Source organism: Vitis riparia, chromosome 10 (assembly GCF_004353265.1).
Source record: "Vitis riparia cultivar Riparia Gloire de Montpellier isolate 1030 chromosome 10, EGFV_Vit.rip_1.0, whole genome shotgun sequence".
Classification (NCBI taxonomy): Eukaryota; Viridiplantae; Streptophyta; class Magnoliopsida; order Vitales; family Vitaceae; genus Vitis; species Vitis riparia.
Genome location: NC_048440.1, coordinates 15,526,910 through 15,547,293, shown reverse-complemented (window position 1 = coordinate 15,547,293; position 20,384 = coordinate 15,526,910). Strand labels below are relative to the sequence as shown.

General features: G+C 38.1%; 1 protein-coding gene across 1 annotated transcript; it reads left to right on the top strand.

Annotated features, from left to right (window-relative positions):
• The first annotated feature begins 2,827 nt into the window (after positions 1 to 2,827).
• On the top strand, positions 2,828 to 19,483 carry LOC117923698 (MACPF domain-containing protein CAD1). Its single transcript, XM_034842116.1, has 6 exons — positions 2,828 to 3,327; positions 10,513 to 10,751; positions 16,556 to 16,751; positions 16,951 to 17,134; positions 18,009 to 18,163; positions 18,605 to 19,483. The coding sequence occupies exons 1-6, from the start codon at positions 2,866 to 2,868 to the stop codon at positions 19,247 to 19,249; spliced, it is 1,881 nt and encodes a 626-aa protein (XP_034698007.1). The 5' UTR covers positions 2,828 to 2,865; the 3' UTR covers positions 19,250 to 19,483.
• Positions 19,484 to 20,384: the final 901 nt, after the last annotated feature.

Genomic DNA, 20,384 nt, shown 5'->3' with positions numbered 1-20,384 from the left:
TGTGGAGTTTTTGACAGATTGTATACGAGAAGCCCTACCCCCATCCCCACCCCCACCCCTACCCCCACCCCCACCCCACCAGTGATTACCGCAGCATTGCATGTTCTAAATTTGCCCAGATTGCTTCTTTCTTTTTGTTGGAAAATTGCAGTCCTATGTGGATGAACCAGTGCAATTGTTTTTTTATTCTGAACCATAGGAATGCAATTTCCCGATAGAAGGGACAAAAAATTTTCAAACGTAAGATCTTTGCTTAATCAAAGCTTTGATTTCATAGTAAATTATAAATTTAACTGACTAGGTGATCATGAACTGTGTTAACTCAACCACTTAGGAACAATACTAAAAAAGAGATTTTAACATGATTCGATGAATCTTTAAGCCCGTGATACACACCAACATTTTAAAATCCACTAATCAAATGAAAATAAAAAAATTATTCTTTTACTCACAATTGTGGCTGCATATATTATTCTTTTTTATGAAATTCTAAATTATAGGAGGATTAAAAATACAATAAAATTAGACTTGTGATTCAATAAATACAAAAAATTATCCAAAGAGCATTGCCCCCTTCAATCCCTTGAGCTCGACCCTCAATATTCTTTACATAGTACAACAAAATTGATTTGGGCTTGACAATATTCTTTACTATGACTACAATTTCACTTTATTTCTCACATCAAATAATACATGACCCAAGAAGGACAAAACCATATCAACCAAAGTCTTGCAGCTTATCATGTAGTTGAAATAGGAGAGTAGCTGAAAAGGACTGATAACAAATTTGCAACACCTCAAAGAGGGAAATGCAAGCTCTAGAAGAGTGTAGTCAATTAGGCAGTGAGGTCTCAGAGTACATACTTTCACTGTCAAATGTTGCAGCAACAGCTGTCCACATGGTATAGTGAAAGGAGAGGCGTTTTCAACAACCCCAGTATTATTTTTTTGACTCATGACTCCAGTGAAATATTGCTGGCGGTTGAATTAGATCAATTTGATGGTGGCAAGTCAGCCAATGCATCTTGCTTGGCCACACATGACCCTTGAGAAAAATAAAACTACCAAGTGAAAAAAATGTGACAGATACGTGATTGGGTAATGTTAGTGTTGTTGCTTGATTGTTTCCAGGGAAAATTCCAGAAAGTTTATAAATAAAGAACATATTAATTATTTGATACTGAGGTGGACTCTAGAAGCTTCTTGGAAGCAGACTGGCCTCCAGAGATTTTTTAGGTGTTCGACATACTTCTCTCTACTTTTTCAAGTCATAGAAAGCGTGTATATGGCAGTGCTGGTTTGACATCACAATGGGAACCTGCAGAACCGACCTATTATTCCTTTCCAATTAAATGGCTGCTGACTGGTTGACTGTTGAGTCTTAGGCTTAAGAGTCCAGAGATGGAGGCAAGACAACTCATCCCCTCAAATAAAGAGAAAAAAAGAAAAATGGGTTGCTTTCATCCTCTAATTTGTGGTATTTTTACCTCCATTTTCCTTGTTTTGGATTTTTGGGAGGGGAGAGCAGGGAGTAATTTAGACAGGTTCTTGCGATCCAACCCGAATCCAACACCATATTTAGACCATCTTACACAATCATTTTAAATACTTAAGTTGAATTTGAATTAAGTTTTTTCAAATTGAAATCAATTTGGACTAAACTTGGGTTAAGATTCAAACAATTTGAGTCTAATCTAAATCCAATTTAATGTTTTAAAATTATATATAGTGCATATTTTCTTATACAATGATATTTATTTATTTATTTTTTAAAATATCAAATCATATTATATTATATATTTTTCATTTTTTTATTAATATGTAAATTTATGTTTATTTTTTTATTGTTATTTAGAAAATTTATTATTTAAATTTTCATATAAATATATTAATTTAAAAAAAACATAATTAATAGATTTTGAATTATGCAATCCAATCACCGTTAAACCTATCAACTTGATATTAATTTCAACAACTTGAATTCAAGCTTATAAAAATAAGATTAGGTTGCAGGAAGTATATAGGAGTTGAGTTGAGATTAGATAAATTATTTTTTAATTCATAGTAGAGTTAGAGGTAATCATGACTACTCCGCCCAAATTGTTGGCTAAGGGTGAGGGTGGTGTATGTAATACCCAAAAAAGAATCAAAATCCAAGCTATTGTAAGTGTATGACCGAACAAAAGTCTCCTAAAAACGGAGAGTTGTCACCAAAATGCCATGTGCCCAACGGAAATTACGGCAGTGAGAAGGGAATTTGCAAAGGCAATAAGAATATATATATATATTTTCCCGAGAAAAGGACAGGGAAAGTGAATTGGAGTAATGTGTATTTATGGTGAATTCTATCCCATTCTAAAATAGGTCATTATGGTTTCTTTGTGCAATTATGTGTATTTAAAAATATATATATATATATTATTTACAAATCAAAATTCATGTTAAAATATCTTTTAAAAATATGATTTAAATACAAATTTATAAATTATGTTTATATTAAAATTACACTTTAAAAAAATAAATGTTTTATTAAATATTATAAAAATGAATCAATATTTTATTAAATATAGAAAATTTAAAATCTAATTATTATGTATTATTTAATAAAAATAATAAATGCTAAGACATATTTCTAAATGAGACACTAATTTTATGACAACAATTTCTAGATGGACCTTTGTATCATCGGTTCTAACAAGGAGTTGAAATGGAAACAAGGCGGAGAATCAGTACCCTTCTTGATATGAAAATTGGGAGAGAGAAACAAAGCAGATAGGGATGTAGGAAGAGGAGACCAGTCAACTCGGAATCGTCTCCAGTACAAAAAAAAAAAAAAAACGCGTTTGTAGACATTGTTGCAGTCAAATGCCTGCCAAGTTCACCCACTACAAAGTCCAAACTGCCCCACCACCACTACCACCACCGCAACACCTCCAAAGCCCAAACCCACACTCAAAACATCAATACATTGCAGATTGCTCAGCTCACAAGCCTCTGAATCTCTCCTTATTCGTGATAAATCCTCATTCTTCTGCTCTTTCCATGGACAACCCATCAACGACAACGTCAAGTTCAGGCCCAAATGCTCTCATCACTACTCTTTACAACTCCATCCAAGCACTGGGTCGAGGCTTTGATGTCACTTCTGATATTCGGCTTCTTTATTGCAAGGGTGCACCTGGGTCTCGCCCTGTTATCCTTGATGAAGAGAATACCAGGGATCTTGTAGTCTCTGATGGTGTTATTATTCCTAATGTTTCTGTTGACATTGAGGCGTCTCGAGGCAAGAGGACCACGGAGTCCATCCCTGTTTGTGGATTCCATGAGGTGATTTTTGTTTTTTTGCTTGCGGTTTATTGCTTAAAAATCATTGTTTGGGTGTGTCTTAATTCTTTAATTCTGATTCTGTATTGTGGTTTGGTACTCAAATCATTACCTGGTTGTGATTTCTTTTTCCATTTTTGATGTTCTATTGGCCTTGATGGGACTCTATTTTACTTTTTTGGTTGATTTGGATATGTTTGGACACTCAAACCATTAATTGGATGTGTCTATTGCGGTGCTCTATTCGTCCTCTGGCCGTCTTGGGAATAATCCAATCTGATGCTGTATAGGGCTTGTTGAAATTTTCATTTCCCTTTTGTTAGTTCATGACCTGGGTTTCTTTGGCACCCAAACGTTAAAGTTATGTTATTGGCATGTTCTAGTAGCTTGTTCCTCTCTCTTCCATACACAAGAAAATTATGGTTAATTTGAATTATTTTCAAACCCAAGTATTTTGCATGTGAATCTGATACAGAATGGGTAACTGAAACATTTCTTCCCAATGATACCAAGTTTGGGAAAAGTTTGATTGTACTTTCTATTGTTAGATCAGTTAAAGTATGGAGATTATGTTGAACTTTGATCAACTTACCTAGAATACTGACCACAATTTGGTGTATCATCAGAAAACAAGTAGATGAATATTGTGATATTTTTTCTAGTAGAATTTAGTGTGTGGAGTAGTTTTTAACTGTGTTTAGTCTTATTTGGAAAATCAAAGTAATTTTTTAATGTATTTATTATAATTAGTTTCATTTACTGTGCTGAAAATGAGTCCAAATAACACATTCTTTATATAACTGAATGGAAGATTACTTGGAACACTAGCAGGTTGTCACATGAAATTCGTATCCTATTCTTTGTTTCTCAAATTTTAATAGGGCCATTTTCTTTTTGTTGTGGAATATTAGCTTTGACAAAAGTTAATACTGGAAACCTTCTGATGTTTTCTGGATTTGAAGCCCCAACTTATGTTTTTAATCTACTTATTGAGGTTTATGATGAGGAGGTTCTTAAAGGAATTAAGCACAACAATATTTCTATTTTTTTTTCCCAAATCAATCTGTAGGATTTAGTTAAGCTAGGACGGTGTCCTTGTATAAGGTGAGGATTTTTAGCAGAGATTAAATAATTACTGCCAGTCATGTTTTCCAAAGTTTAGGTTTTAAGTAGGGGGAGCAGTTTTAAGTCAATGACTATATTAAAAAACCAAAGCAATGCTAGATCTAGATTGAGAAAGTATTCCTTTTAATATTTAATTCTTAAATTTTAGAAAGTCTTCCTTTTAATGTCCAATTATTACCTTTTTAGTTTTAGTGATTTTGAATCCTAAACAGAAAATAGAAGACTTAGATGTTGACATTGCACTTGATCTAATAGTTCAAAGCGTGACATTAAAATCATGGGTTCTTACTATTAATCCAAGTTTTTATTTTAAACAACAGAGCTTGATATACGCTTCTAGCTTCAGGAAGAGAAGGCCAAAATTAAACTAGTACAAGGAATTTTGAAGGGGTAAGATTTCTTTCTTCTAGGCTTAATAAGCCCTCTTTAAGTTTGTAATTCCCTCCTGTAGAGCTGCTGATAGATTGGTCCTGAATCAAGGAGAGGTTATCACAAAGAGGTGTTCAATTTTTCCAAAAGAATTTATTAAGTGCTTTTCAAGAGGCTACTGAATTTCTGATAGGTTCTTTTAATATTTTCTTTTTTTCCTATAATAAACTGCTGAAGGTGCTCCAATAAATTATATATGAACTCCTGTGTGCTTGAATGATAGACAGATTTTGGATCCAATTTTGACAACCAATAAAATTATGGAGGATTATAGAAATCTATCAGGAAATAGTGGCTCCCAAAGTTGGTTTTTAATAAGTTTATGAGCATGTGTGTTAGGGTAATGTCAATTATGTCTTGCATAGGAAGAATATTGACCCTGGGACCAGCTGAAAAGGAGAGGAACATCTGTAGGGAACAAATATTATATGTATAAAAGGGAGGAAGAATCCATTGATCACTTACTTTTACATTATGCATCGGCAGGAGTCTTCTGGCAGCTAGTTTTTGCTATGTTTGTGATAGATTGGGTGATACTCTTCAATAAGACTGATGTTGTTAAGTTGGAATGGACTCTACATCGGGAAGAGATGGAAGAGGACGTGGCTGGCTGCTTCCTTGTGTCCTTTTATGGGCAATTTGGCAGGAGAGAAATGGGAGGGAATTTGAAAATGTGGAAAATTTGGAACAATCACTCAAAACCTTTTTTACGTGCAGTTTTTTTGAATGTGTAGGGCTTTGTATAAAAGAGGCACCTAGGTCTATAATGGATTTTTTTGACTGTTTAGGTTTGAAGTAGGTATGGGAGGTTTTGCCCCTTTTTTTTTCTGATCTTTTTGCTTGGCTCCCTTTGCATACTTCATGTGTACTCTCACGTGCCCTCATTGTAGCTCTTTTTGAACTTCTCTCTCTCTCTCTCTCTCTCTCTCTCTCTCTCTCTCTCTCTCGATATATATATATATATATATATGTATGAATCTATCAAAAATATATATATATATATATGTATGTATGTTTATATTATGTACTTTTTTTTTTTTGATAAGTAAAACATAATTATATTAAAACAAAGGTGAAAAGCCACAAAGCATACAGGGGGGGTATACAAAGCAACTAACACATGTTTATATTGTGTACTTATAAAAAATATCCTGACTTTTGATGGAAAATGGTTTTGGTGCATGAAGGAAGTGCATTAAAGGATGTTTGATGAACTCTATTTAGCTTCTGTTAATGGTGAAACAAAAAAGTGTTTCAAGGATTTGAGTAGATTTCAACAAGGAGATCCCCATCTTCCCTTGAGGCATAGCTCAAGTGGCAAGGGGTTGGGATGGGAAAGTGGGCATTTCCAAGGGGTTAAAGAGAAAAAAATGTTGTCTGTTAGAAAAAGGAAAACAAGTAAAAGGAAAAAGAGCCAAAAGGGGCGCACCAAAGTACACACGGTATATACAATGACCGCCAAAGAGTTCCAAAAAGGATAAGGAAAACAAAAATACTTATTCCCTCAATCTGACCCCAACCAATTAATAAAATCGACTAAAGACATAGTTGTATTTTCTATAAACAATTTGGACCATGATAATAAGCTGCATTAAAACAAGAATTTCAGCCTTTGAACAGAGAGCTTCATTTTCTCGAAATATCTTCTATTTCTCTCTTTCCATATTGTCCAGAAAAGACATAAAAACTCCGCTTTCTAAACATTTTTCCGCTTTCTTCCAACAAAAGAGCCATATCACCCTAAAAAGGTCTCTCTAATTGTAGCACGGGTCCCCCAATGCACCCCGAAAACAGAGAACAAGAACTCTCACAACACCCTTGTCTTCCCACAATGCAAAAGAATATGATCAATTAACTCCTCATGAGCATAACAAAGGGAGCATCGATTGGCTAAGGACCAACCCCTCCTTTGTAGTTAGTCTAAAGTCAAAACTTTACCCCATGAAGCCTCTCAAGCAAAAAAGCTAACCTTTGGAGGAACCCACACATTCCACACTGCACTTGAAGGGAAAGGTTTGCCCTTCCCACCTAAAGGATAGAATAGGGGGACTTAACAAAGAAGGAACCACTCTTTGCCGCAACCAAAACATCTTGTCCCCTCCTTTCACATCCACCACCTTATCTTAAAGCTTTGACAAAAAGCACTCCAAATTCTCAATCTCCCCTTCATTGAGAGGACTAGAGAAATTAGTAATCCAAACACTCCTCTCATAAGAGTGCCTCCACAAGCCCACCACCCAACCCTCTTTAGAGCTAGCTAGGGCAAATAAAGAGGGGAACGAGACACACAAAGGCTCCTTACCACACCATTTGTCTTTCTAAAACTTAATCCTACTCCCATCGTCCACCTTGAAAGAAATCTGACAAGAAACTAACTCCCATAAATCCTTATAGCCATCCAAAACCCAACACCATAGCTACCCCTCTCTTCATTTGAGCACCAACCCCTTTCCATTTCCCCATATTTACCACAAATAAGTTCTTTCTAGAAGACAACCCTTTCGGTAACAAAGCGCCAATTCCACTTGCAAAGGAGGGCCTTATTTAGAGAGTGAAGGCATCTAACTCCAGGTGAAGAAAATTGTGAGAATTTTCTTTCATCTTATTTACTCTGCAGAAATATACATTTATAGGGGAAATAGGAGATTACCAACAACCTGGTAATTCCTTAAAAAAAACTCTGTCAGATCCCACAAGAGAGGAAACTATCTTCTATTTATAGAAAATAATCTACAGCTATTTACAGCTAGCAAATCTCTAATTACAGCTAGCAAATCTCTAATTACAGCTTGTAATATCTTCTAATTTCATCCTCCAATTATCCATAAACCCGGAATTCCACACAAGGCTCCCCTTTCTTTTGTTTGAACACACAATAGCTTACTTCACTAAATGAGGTTTACTCTCTAAAGACCCACAAGATTTTTTCCAATCTTAAACAAACACTCTTTAGCATCTGGAGCAAAGACATAAAGTAGATTGGCAGCTAGCTAACGTACTCTTGATCAACATTAATCTCCTCCCTTTGGAAATATATTGTATTTTCCACAATGCCAATCTCTTTTGGAACCTTTCTTCAATCTCGTCCCAAGCCACTGCAACATTATGAGTGGCTCCTAGCAGGAGCCCCAAATAAGAGGTTGGGAGAACACCCACTTTGCAACCAACTTCGGAAGTCAACTCCTTTGCATTCAACACTTATCTAATTGAAATGAGCTCACTTTTTGCTAAGTTAATTTTCAAACTCGAAATTACCTCAAACTACATAAGCAACTAACTCAAGTAAGTCATTTGGTTAGAAATGGCCTCACAAAACACCAAAGTATCGCAGACAAATAAAAGATGGGAAACCTCTAAGCCCTCTCCATTTCTACCACACACTTTGAAACCTGTCAAATAACCATCCTCCCTTGTCTTTCTCAAAAGGCAATTGAGCGCCTCCATGGCTAGTACAAACAAATATGGTGAGAGCGGATCCCTCTGCCTTAATCCCCTAGAGCTCTGGAAAAACTCCTCTAGAGTACCATTCACTTACACCGAGAACTTTGGTGTTGAGATACACCAACTGATCCAATTGATTCACCTTTGCCCAAAGCCCATTTTTCCTATCACCTCAAGTTAAAAATTCCAACTAACATGATCGTATGCCTTCTCAATATCAAGCTTGCACAACACCCCTGATCTATTACTTCTCAGCATCGAAGTCAATTGGAAAGATAGAGAATTATGAGCCAATGTCTTCTTCTAAAATATTTATATAGGATCTCTAGTCTTCATGTAAAGCTGGCCGAAACTTCTATTGGCAATTGATATTGAGGGAGAGTATGGCTCTCCATAGAGCTGAATGAGAAAGGACTTATGTTGTCTGCCCTAAGTAGCTTGAATCAAGACTATTATTTTATTTGTGTTTAATATCGAGGAGCCGGAACCCTTAAGTTGTTGAGTTATGGGATCCTATGATGGAACAAGGAAGTGAAACTGTAGGTACTGGAAGAAGGTTCACATTTTCTGTAGAAATCCCCTTATTGAATTAGCCTCAGCCTACAGCTTAGCCCAAATCCTTGGATATAATTCTGGGAAGTTAAGGGAAATGAGGACTCTTGAGAAATTTTTTTGGATTTTTCTTTTTATTTTTCATATTTGCATTTTAGTTTCAGTGCAGAGTGGGTTGATGATGGGTGCGGAGAAGAAAGATCTGGTTTACTGGTATACAATATCTTTTCCTAGTAGAGAGGTGGATTATAATTTTTCCCCCTTTTGCCCTAAACGAATCCCTAGTGGAGAAATGGTAGTGGATATTTTCACAGGCAACACTTATTATAGTTTTGTGGTTGAAATATGGCCTCTATAATAATAGATGGGATTGTCATAAAAAAAATAGTGATAGATGGGATGCAAAATTAAAGGATAGGAGAATCATTGATTTACTTGAAGACTCATATTGTGAGGGTATCTACATGTTTCCTTGTTTGTTGGATACATTGTAAAAACAGATCCATGGATTTGCATTTCCATAGATCCTCTAATGGTGAAGCAGATTTATCAGGTAGAAGGATTGTGTTTACTTGGGAAGAATGTAAGGCTCATTTTTATATTCATTAGCTAATTGGTTGACTAATTTTTGAACTTTATCTTGTTCCTGAATCTTGGGTCACTGAAGGATATTATGAAGGTGACAAAAAGTTACATGCTAGGAACCATGCTATCACCTATGCACCATGTCTTGCTTCTCTTCGGAGGCTACAGTGCCAGGTGCCTTGACTATCACATTGCCTTCAAAACTTTGGTTTTGATAGCCTCCAACTTGGTGTTAGTGACGTCTTGAGACTGGAACTAATGGGTGCTCTTTGGTTGAAAGTTTGAGAAACAACTACTCTCTGTTTAAGCAATATTAAGGTTTTTACATTTTTTTTAAATTTTATTTATTTATTTATTTTATCAGGCATTTGGTTTGGGAGTATGGAGGTGAAAGAAAGTTGGTTTAGAATCTCATGACAATTTAGGGTAGAAAGTTGTATGATTGCAAGTTTTCTTTCAGCTTTTCCTCCTTGTTTCATTTTTTATCCAATCAAATGGAGAATTGAAGATCCTTGATCATATATTGAATTTTCTAATATATAATATTTAGTTCCCCCCCCTTTGGGCCAACTCAAATGGATGAACTCAGATCCATGAGCAGGGGGTGAGAAATTAAGATCCTGTTTACTTTGTAAAAGTTGAAGTTCAGGCATCATATTTTTGCAGGCACGGACAAGAAACCTCTTTCCTGTTTTATGATTGAAATAATATGTTCATATTCTGTACTTTAGCATATTATCTTTGGGACAAGGTTCTGGCTTATTTCTACTCATTACAGCAAAGGATTCTCCTCTTAATTGGAAAATTAAGATCCTGTTTACTTCGTGAATTTTGAAGTTCAGGCATCATATTTCTTCAGGCACAGAAAAGAAACCTCTTTCCTGTTTTATGACTGAAATAATATGTTCATATTCTGTACTTTAGCATATTATCTTTGTGACAAGGTTCTGGTTTATTTCTACTCATGCTAGCTAAGGATTCTCCTCTTAATTGAAATTATAATCTCAGTAACTAGTTAAGTGTTTAATATAACACCTTTGATGCATGGAAATCCAGATGGCACAGCACTTCAATGAGTTATCAGGTATATCTGGAAGCATTCCACTCGGAAGCTTCAATGCCATGTTCAATTTCACTGGTTCTTGGCATGTAGATGCAGCAGCTACAAAATCCCTTGCCATGGTTGGATATTACATCCCGCTATTTACAGTTGAATTGGCAAACTCAAATTTAGTGTTGCGTGACGAAATCAAGCGTGCTGTTCCTTTTACTTGGGATCCTACATCTTTGGCGAGGTAAACAATTTATTTCAGCATTGTTTATGGTTGTAATTCACTAGTCAATACTCCAAAAAATTTCCCAATCATCCACATCATGTTTCTAATTTTTTTAATGTTTTATTCATTATTATTTTACAATAGGAAAACTAATCCAGAAAGTCAATAACCCAATATTTTTCAACTATTAACATGATTCCTTTGTCCAAGCCAGTAAGTCTTCCACACAAACATCCTTTGGATAATTACCATTTTCCTTGAATAACCAGCCAATGAAATGCTATTAAAGAGCATCATGATTTCAGGTTGGTCTGTGTGCATTGATGATTTCTTTGGATAGCTAACATTTATTTGGTCCCTGTGGGAAATCAAAGTTGGGGCCTCCCACAATTCCACCCTGTTGAGAGAGAGAGAAAGAAGAAAGACCTTAATTCTCATTAATGTCATAATCTACTTACAATTGAGAAATATATATATATATATATACAAGGCTAGGAGTCCTAACTACCATACATGTGTCCTATATTAACAAGGAAAGGTTATACACTATAAATACATTATATTCAACACTCCCCCTCAAGTTGGAGCATATACGTCATATGCACCAAGCTTGTTATAAATATATTTAATCCTAGGACCTCTGAGAGATTTAGTGAAGATGTCAGCTAGTTGATCATTTGAATTAACAAAACTTGTAGCAACACATCCTGATGCGATCTTCTCTCTAATGAAATGACAGTCAACTTCAATATGTTTGGTCCTTTCATGAAAGACTGGATTGGATGCAATATGTAATGCGGCCTGGTTATCACATATGAGTTTCATCTGTTCATCCTTTCCAAATCTCAACTCTCGAAGAAGATGTCTCAACCATATGAGTTCACATGTTGCCAAAGCCATAGCTCGATACTCGGCTTCAGCGCTAGATCTGACCACTACATCTTGTTTTTTACTCTTCCAAGATATTAGATTACCTCCAATAAAAACACAGTACCCTGAAGTGGAACGTCTATCTGTGGGTGAGCTAGCCCAATCTGCATCTGTGTAACCAACAACCTGAGTATGACCTCTGTTCTCGTACAACACACCTTGGCCTAGTGTACTTTTGATATATCGAAGAATGCGGATTACGGCATCCCAATGGCTATCACATGGTGCCTGTAGGAATTGACTAACAACACTCACAGGAAAAGAAATGTCTGGACGAGTAATGGTGAGATAGTTCAATTTACCTACGAGCCGTCGATATCTCCCGGGGTCTCCTAAAGGCTCCCCCTGTCCTGGTACAAGTTTGACATTCGGATCCATAGATGTGTCTACCGGTTTACAGTCTAACATACCGGTTTCTTCCAAGATGTCTAAAGCATACTTCCTTTGAGAAAGGACCACAGCAGAATTGGATTGAGTTATCTCAATTCCCAAGAAATACTTGAGTTTCCCCAAGTCTTTGGTCTGAAAGTGGGTAAAAAGGTGTTGCTTTAGTTTCTGAATACCATCCTGATCACTGCCTGTAATGACGATGTCGTCCACATAAACAACTAGATAAATACACTGCCCCAAAGAGTTATGATGATAGAAAACTGAATGGTCTGCTGTACTGCGAAGCATGCCAAACTCTTGAACAACAGAACTAAAACAGCCAAACCATGCTCGAGGAGATTGTTTCAAGCCATATAGAGAACAGCGTAACCTGCATACTAAACCAGACTCCCCCTGAGCAACAAAACCAGGAGGTTGCTCCATATAAACTTCCTCGGCAAGATCACCATGAAGGAAAACATTTTTAATATCCAATTGATAAAGAGGCCAAGAACACATGGCAGCCATGGAGAGAAGCAGACGGACAGAAGCAATCTTGGCAACAGGAGAGAATGTGTCACCATAATCAGAACCATAAACCTGAGTATAACCTTTAGCAACTAAGCGGGCCTTAAGGCGATCAACCTGACCATCATGACCAACCTTAACTGCGTAGACCCAACGACAGCCAACGGTAGATTTACCAGAGGGTAAAACAACAAGATCCCAAGTGCCATTAGATTGCAGAGCAACCATTTCATCCACCATTGCCTGTCGCCAGCCTGGATGGGAAAGAGCTTCATGGGTGCTCTTTGGAAGAGAAACAGAGGATATAACAGAAACAAAAGCAGAATAGGGTGAAGATAATCGATGATAACTCAAAAAATTGTAAATAGGATGAGGATTACGAGTAGAGCGAGTACCTTTCCGAACAGCAATGGGTAAGTCATTAGGAGAAGGCAGAGTCGGGGCAGGTGAAGCCGAAGGGATAGGGAGTGAGTTAGCAGGTGCCTCAGCAAAAGAGAGAGGAGCAACGACACGAGGGCGACGATGATAAACCTGAAGTGGTCGAGGAGGCATAACATCAGGTGGGGAGACAATGAGAATAGGCAAGACTTCAGAAACAGGAAGAGACTCAGAAGTGGTGGAAAAGAATGGTGAGTCCTCAAAGAAGGTGACATCAGCGGAAATAAAGTATCGATGAGTCTCAAGGGAATAACAACGATAACCCTTCTGAAGTCTGGAGTATCCTAAGAAGAGACACTTCATGGCTTTGGCGAAAAGCTTGTCCTGTCCAGGAGTGAGAATATGAACAAAGCAAGTACAACTAAAGACACGAGGAGGAAGGAAATAAAGTGGTTGGTCAGGGAAGAGAAGGGAGTGAGGAATCTAATCATGTAAGACAGAGGAGGACATAAGATTAATCAAATAACAAGCGGTAAGAACAGCGTCCCCCCAAAAACGAAAAGGAACATTACTATGGAGGAGGAGAGTACGAGTTGTCTCAACAAGATGTCGATTCTTGCGTTCAGCTACCCCATTTTGTTGAGGAGTATGAGCACAAGAAGACTGATGAAGAATCCCATGATGAGACATAAACAAAGTAAATGGGGCTGAAAAATATTCCCTGGCATTGTCACTGCGTAACACACGAATAGAAATATTGAACTGGGTTTGGATTTCAGCATAAAATTTCTGGAAAATAAAGAATAACTCAGCTCAATTTTTCATTAAAAATAACCAAGTACATCGAGAATAGTCATCAATGAAAGTGACAAAATACTGAAATCCTAAAGTAGACGCAGTCCGACAAGGACCCCAAACATCAGTGTGGACAAGCTCAAAAGGAGACTTTGCCCGATTATTCAAACGCTTTGGGAACGAGACACGAGTATGTTTCCCAAGCTGACATGACTCACACGGAAGCGACGATAAAGTGGAAAAATGAGGGACCATCTTCTGGAACTTGGAGAGACTAGGGTGGCCCAGACGATTGTGAATGAGGAGAGGAGCATCAGTGGAAATGCAAACTGCAGGAGATGAATCCGAGGTGAGGTGATAGAGGCCTTGAGACTCACGTCCTATGCCAATCGTCTTCCCCGTACTCCGGTCCTGCAAGGTCACAAATTTATCAGAAAAGGTAATAGAGCAATTAAGAGTACGAGTGATTTTGCTGATGGAAATAAGATTAAAAGGACATTCAGGAGTATAAAGGACAGAAGTGAAAGGTAGAGAAGGCAGAGGAAGGGCCAAACCAATACCTTTAGCCACAGTTTGAGAACCATTAGCTAAGGTAACAGTAGGTAAAGCAGAGGTAGTAGTAATAGAGGAGAAAAGATCCTTATTACCAGATAAGTGATCAGAAGCTCCAGAATCTAGAATCCAGGGTTCAAGAGAAGATGTGTGGGTAAGGCAGGCAGAGGCATTACCAGGTTGGGCAATAGAGGCAACAGAAGCCTGAGATGCGGAAGAGCTCGGAGGTTGAGGCAGCGGAGAATCAGAGGACTGGGCCACATGGGCAGTGCGAGGAGGTCGTCCATGTAACTGATAGCAACGATCGCGAGTGTGGCAAAGTTTATTGCAATAGGTGCAATAAGGATGTTGACCTCTACCTCGGGTACCACTGCGGCCTCCTCGAGAGCTAGTTTGAGAAACTAACACAGAAGAATCTGAAGTGCTATCAAATGGCAAAGTCTGAGTGGAGGAGATACGGAGGAGGCGAGCAAACACATCATCCAAGGACGGAACTGATGAACTACCAAGAATCTGATCGCGGACAGGCTCAAGATCCGGACGGAGGCCAATAAGAGTAAGAACCATGAAGAACTTGTCAAGCTATGTTTGTTGAGCCCCAACATCAGGAGTAAGAGGCATCACAGTCAAGAACTCCTCCTTAAGAGAGGTAATCTGGCCAATATAAGTAGATAGATCCAAGTCCTGTTGGCTGATATGGACAATAGCAGAAGCCACCTTATAAAGACGCTGGATATCATTCGTATATAATCCTTTGGCCTGAGTCCAAAATTTAAAACAAGTTTTGTAGGCCCGAAGATGAAGAAGAATCTTGGGATCAACCGATTGCCATAATACACTACATAACTGTGCATCTATCTTCCTCCACTGTACGCGGTCAACCTCAGGGATATCTGCCTCCTGTGTAATCAAGTGATCCTCATATCCTTGACCCATAAACCAAAGTTCAACAGAGACAGACCAGGAAAGATAATTGTCACTGCCAACCAATTTATCCGAAGTAATCATAGGAGATCCAAATATAACAGCGGAAAAAATGGAATTTTTAGTAGTCATATCTACTTATCTAGAGAATGAAGTATGTTTGGATCGAAGAGAGCCCTAATACGACTTCAGATTGCGGCGTGGCACCACCGAAAAAGGGAGACGGCCTCAGATCGAGGCGTAGTACCACCAGAAAGGTAGAAGAACACTTCCCAAGGCACGTGCAGGGATTAGAGTGGAGAAAAAGTAGTCGGAGCTTCGTCGGAAAGACTGTTTGGAGGGCCGACGGAGACAAAAATCCCCAAAAGAGGTACGTGCAGGGCTCGGATGGGAGAACCAGGGAGGTAGGGAGGCTGGTCGGCGTCAGGCGAAGCTGGAGGAGGAGGCACGTCGCCGGAAAAGGTCTCACGCGCCCTCACGCGCCGGCGCGTGAGATGCAGCCGCCGGCCGAAAAACTGCGCGTGGACGACGCGTGGATGCTCTTTTGGTGCCGATGCCTTCACAAAAGTTGGAGATCTCCTCCAGGCGCTCCTTCTGGTATGGTCGGTGTCGGAAAAATGTGTCGCCGGAAGTTCGCCGGAAAGTTCGCCGGCGGTGAGTGGTTTCTGTCGATGATCTGACTGACCGGAAAGTATTGGGAGATGGGGAAGGTGACCGGAATGAAACACGGTCACCGAAAGGTTTCCCGGAGTTGATGACACAGGAAACAGGAAAGAATTAGGTTTTCTTCCTTGGCTCTGATACCATGTTGAGAGAGAGAAAAAGAAGAAAGACCTTAATTCTCATTAATGTCATAATCTACTTACAATTGAGAAATATATATATATATATATATATATATATATATATATATATATATATATATATACAAGGGGCTAGGAGTCCTAACTACCATACATGTGTCCTATATTAACAAGGAAAGGTTATACACTATAAATACATTATATTCAACACACCCCAACCTCTTTCTACTTGAGTCGCACAAGGGCATATGCTCAATTGAATGGTGCATCTTGTTCCCTGTAGATCTGTTCACCTGTGTACATTTTGGCATCTTGGTAAACCCATGGAAATAGGCTCAGTTTTTCTAGGAGAAAGTGTAACTACATGTATCTCCAAAATTACTTCTTCTGCTGCAATTCTTGCAGTCTCTCTTTATAGTGCTGTATTTTTCAAAAATTGCAATACCCCAGAGCTTTTGTGTCCTGTCTGGTAATTAGATCAATCTCAAGAGCTTGACAGCATTATGTTTCTGACCTGAAATTTCATTGGTTTTCTTTTGTCAGCTTTATTGAAAATTATGGCACCCACATTGTTACATCTGCAACTATTGGTGGAAGAGATGTAGTTTATGTAAGGCAGCACCACTTATCTCCTTTATCATCATCAGACATTGAGAACTATGTGAAAGACATTGGAGACCAGAGGTTTCTGGACCCAAAAAGTCAGCCAACTGCTGCTCCACTCAAATACAAGGACAAGGCTAGTATTATGCACTGCCTGCTTTAATACTGTCATTGCTTCTGAAAGTATTATGGAATGGCTTTTGTTCTGCCTTGCCATTTAGAAACTTTTTGTTTATTTACTCATTTATTTATTTTTCTGATGAGCAAACTGGAGAAGCAATTTGGAGGATGATTCCTTTTCCAAGAATATATGAGAGAATTCTTTCTTGCTGCAGGATGTTACAGTCATTTTCAGGAGGAGAGGAGGTGATGATCTAGAGCAGAGCCATGCAAAGTGGTCAGAGACTGTAGAACTGGCACCAGATGTAATTAACATGAAATTTGTTCCCATTGTTTCTCTGCTTGATAGCGTACCTGGATTAAAACATTTGGCCCGTGCAGTTGACTTATACTTGGAGTGTAAGATCTCAGCTAACATTTACCCTTTTGGTTTGGAGTGTGAATTTTGGTTTGAGTAGCTATTTAATTCTATTTCAATGATGGATTCCTAAAAAAAAAAATATTTTCTGTGATTTGTATTAGCATCTACTATCATTTGAAGTGAATAGGCCTTAGAGTTGTTTGAAACATTTTTTCCAGAAAACCTACTTCAAAAGGTACTGGTTGTTTCTTGGTAAATATTATTGATCTTCTGATTAAACCTATTTTTTTTTAACTTAACTGTACTTTATTGAGATTTAATGAGTTTAGCCTGATATACATTGTTGAAGTATTATCTGACAACTTAATCTTTTGGGTCAAATTGGTAGTTTAAGTGTAATGAAGACTGCACAATAACTTGTTCTGCCTGTACTGCCAAATAACTTGTGCTTCCTGTACTGCCAATACCTGAACCTCTGCTATCCAGAAAGTACTGATGATATTGAGATGGTTGTACAACAACCTTATGAGGCCTGATATAGTGTTGGCATTAGAAGGCTACATATTAAATTGTTGCAAAGATCTTTGACAATTCAAATTAGTTTATTCAACTGTTCTGCAGAGAGGCAGGATAGAGAGTAGACTTTATTGTGTGTTTCACCTCAATAAAACAGAAAAGTACCTTTATGGTTTGAGAGATTTGATGAACTCTTTACTATTGCGAGTCAGATAATCTCTAAATTTGCAGAGATTCGTTTCTCTCAGCAATCTTTTTGTTGACTGTTTGGAATGGAGGCTCTTTCAAGAGAAATAGTTGTATTAGTACAGTTGCTGCTGTGTTTTCCTTTTTTTTTTCTTTTTTTTTATTGTTTTTAATATAGACTTTCTGATTATCTGCTATTATGTTGGTCAGATAAACCACCTATTGAGGACTTGCAGTATTTCTTGGAATTTCAAATAGCTCGAGTTTGGGCTCCAGAACTTAATAAACTTCAAAGAAAAGAGCCTGTATGCCAATCTCTTCAGTTCAGCTTGATGGGTCCCAAACTTTATATCAGCCCTGATCAGGTATTTTTCATGGTTATTATAAACACTCCTTTTAAGCATGCAGTCAGTCAAAATGGGGAAAGGAAATGAAAATATGTGAGTGTATAATGATAGATGTGGTTTCTGCTTTGTGATCTCTGTGACCTTCCATCCCTTCCTTTTCAATAGATAAACCCATCTTGCTAGGGGAGTTCAAGAATGTGATCATCAAAAACAGAGAAAGTGAACAAAAATATAAATGCGGATAATCTTAGATGTGATTTCTGTTTTGTTATCTCTATGAGTCATTCCTGGGATGTGCTTGAGAGAGAATCTTGTAATTCATGTAAGAATCTTTTTAAAGAATTGATAGGACGGACTGGGCAGCCATAATAATTTTTTCCACTTTGTCAAGTCCCTACCTGTTTCAGCATCCCAAGTGTTTCTTCACTTGCTAAGTCAAAATATTACTTGATATTGCAGGTAACAGTTGGCCGAAAGCCAGTCACTGGGCTTAGACTTAGCCTAGAAGGCAGCAAGCAAAATCGACTTGCCATCCATTTGCAACACCTAGTGTCTCTTCCAAAAATTCTTCAACCTCACTGGGATGCACACATGGCCATAGGTGCACCCAAGTGGCAGGGTCCTGAGGAGCAAGACAGCCGTTGGTTTGAACCTATCAAGTGGAAGAACTTTTCTCATGTAAGCACTGCACCAATAGAGCACACTGAGATTTGCATTGGCGACCTTTCTGGCGTTCACATTGTAACAGGGGCACAGCTTGGCGTTTGGGATTTTGGTGCCAAAAGCGTATTACACCTCAAACTTCTCTTCTCCAAAGTACCAGGATGTACAATAAGACGGTCTGTGTGGGATCATAGCCCTTCCACCCCTTCTACCTCCCAGAAGCCTGATGGGTCATCTTCATCACTATCAAATGAAAAGACCGAGGACAAAAAGGGAGATAGCTCAAGCCAAACAGGGAAACTGATCAAAATTGTGGACTTAACAGAAATGTCCAAGGGGCCACAAGATATTCCAGGTCACTGGTTGGTTACAGGGGCTAAGCTGGGGGTGGACAAGGGAAAGATTGTATTACGCATAAAGTACTCATTACTCAACTACTGATCTATTATGTTATTGTAGTTTTATTGTCCTCCACTCGAAAGCGTAGTCAAGCATTCTTTGCACAGGCCATCCCAGTTCATTTGTTCTTCTGTACATTTCCTTCCCTTTTTACCCTATTTAGTTGATAGGATCTAAATTGTCTCAAGGTTCTATTTTTTTGAATGTTGGTTTTCATCTCTGGTTTTTTTGAGGACAAAGCCATGTTGAATAATGACTGATGGGTCCAATTTTATATATTGTGTAATTCATTTCTATGAAAATGATGGGTTTGGTTGGTCTCTGCTGCCGGCTTTAGCCATAAGATATTCCTTGTTCTGCCATTTTTCATTCCAGTATGTTTCCAATCTCCAATTTTAGATGGCTGAACTTACCTTTAGGTTACCTACATCATCTTGCTGACTATTAATACTTCTGTCAATGAACTTTTGAACTCCCTGTTAATCAAAGTTTTATCTTTACTCAAATCACCCTTCGTACTCCCACCAATGACCACCCAAGAAGTTACCATGTGCCTGTTTTTATATGAACTGCTTCTTGATGGTTGTCTGCCAGGAGGCATGTTTGCAGAACAGAGACGAGGTAACGTTGCCTAGTAGCTTAATTTAATCACTTTCCAGGTATAAAACCCAACTCGATCACCTCCTAGCTAACGCAAACATTAAACATCTGAGACGATACAGACAAAATTAGGGATGACTCAGGAGGCCTTCAAGTTCAATGATCTCACAGCCGTGTGGTTCTTAATTAATATGATTGCTTCATGTGTGTAGGTCAAGTGACTCTGCTTTCTGTTTGGATTTAATAACACAATCATACAGTTACAGTGGAACCCACATGGATTATAACGAGTATATTTGCTTTAAAGTATAGTTTCCTTGGAATGACATTTGCCTTATTTAAAGGGTTGGGACTTTTCATGTAGCCTTAGAATCTTTCGATGCTTCCTGTGGTTTGCATTTAAATATTGCTCCTGAAGTGGCTGCTCATGGAGTGACGAAAGAGGCACCAGCTTGTGTCCATAAGAAAAGCTCTCCAAGAAAATTGTTGTGAAGCATTTGGAACAAATACAACTGCTTTCTGCTTGTAATATTGCTTTTGTAGCAGTATGTATAGCTAATATAATTAATCTCCAAGT

What these genes read in the sequence shown, in the direction of transcription:
- LOC117923698 (XM_034842116.1), top strand. Translation starts at nt 2,866, where the DNA reads ATGCCTGCCAAGTTCACCCACTACAAAGTCCAAACTGCCCCACCACCA. An exon ending in CACTCAAATACAAGGACAAG is followed by an intron (nt 16,752 to 16,950) that starts GCTAGTATTATG and finishes TTCTTGCTGCAG; the next exon opens with GATGTTACAGTCATTTTCAG. An exon ending in TTTATATCAGCCCTGATCAG is followed by an intron (nt 18,164 to 18,604) that starts GTATTTTTCATG and finishes TTGATATTGCAG; the next exon opens with GTAACAGTTGGCCGAAAGCC.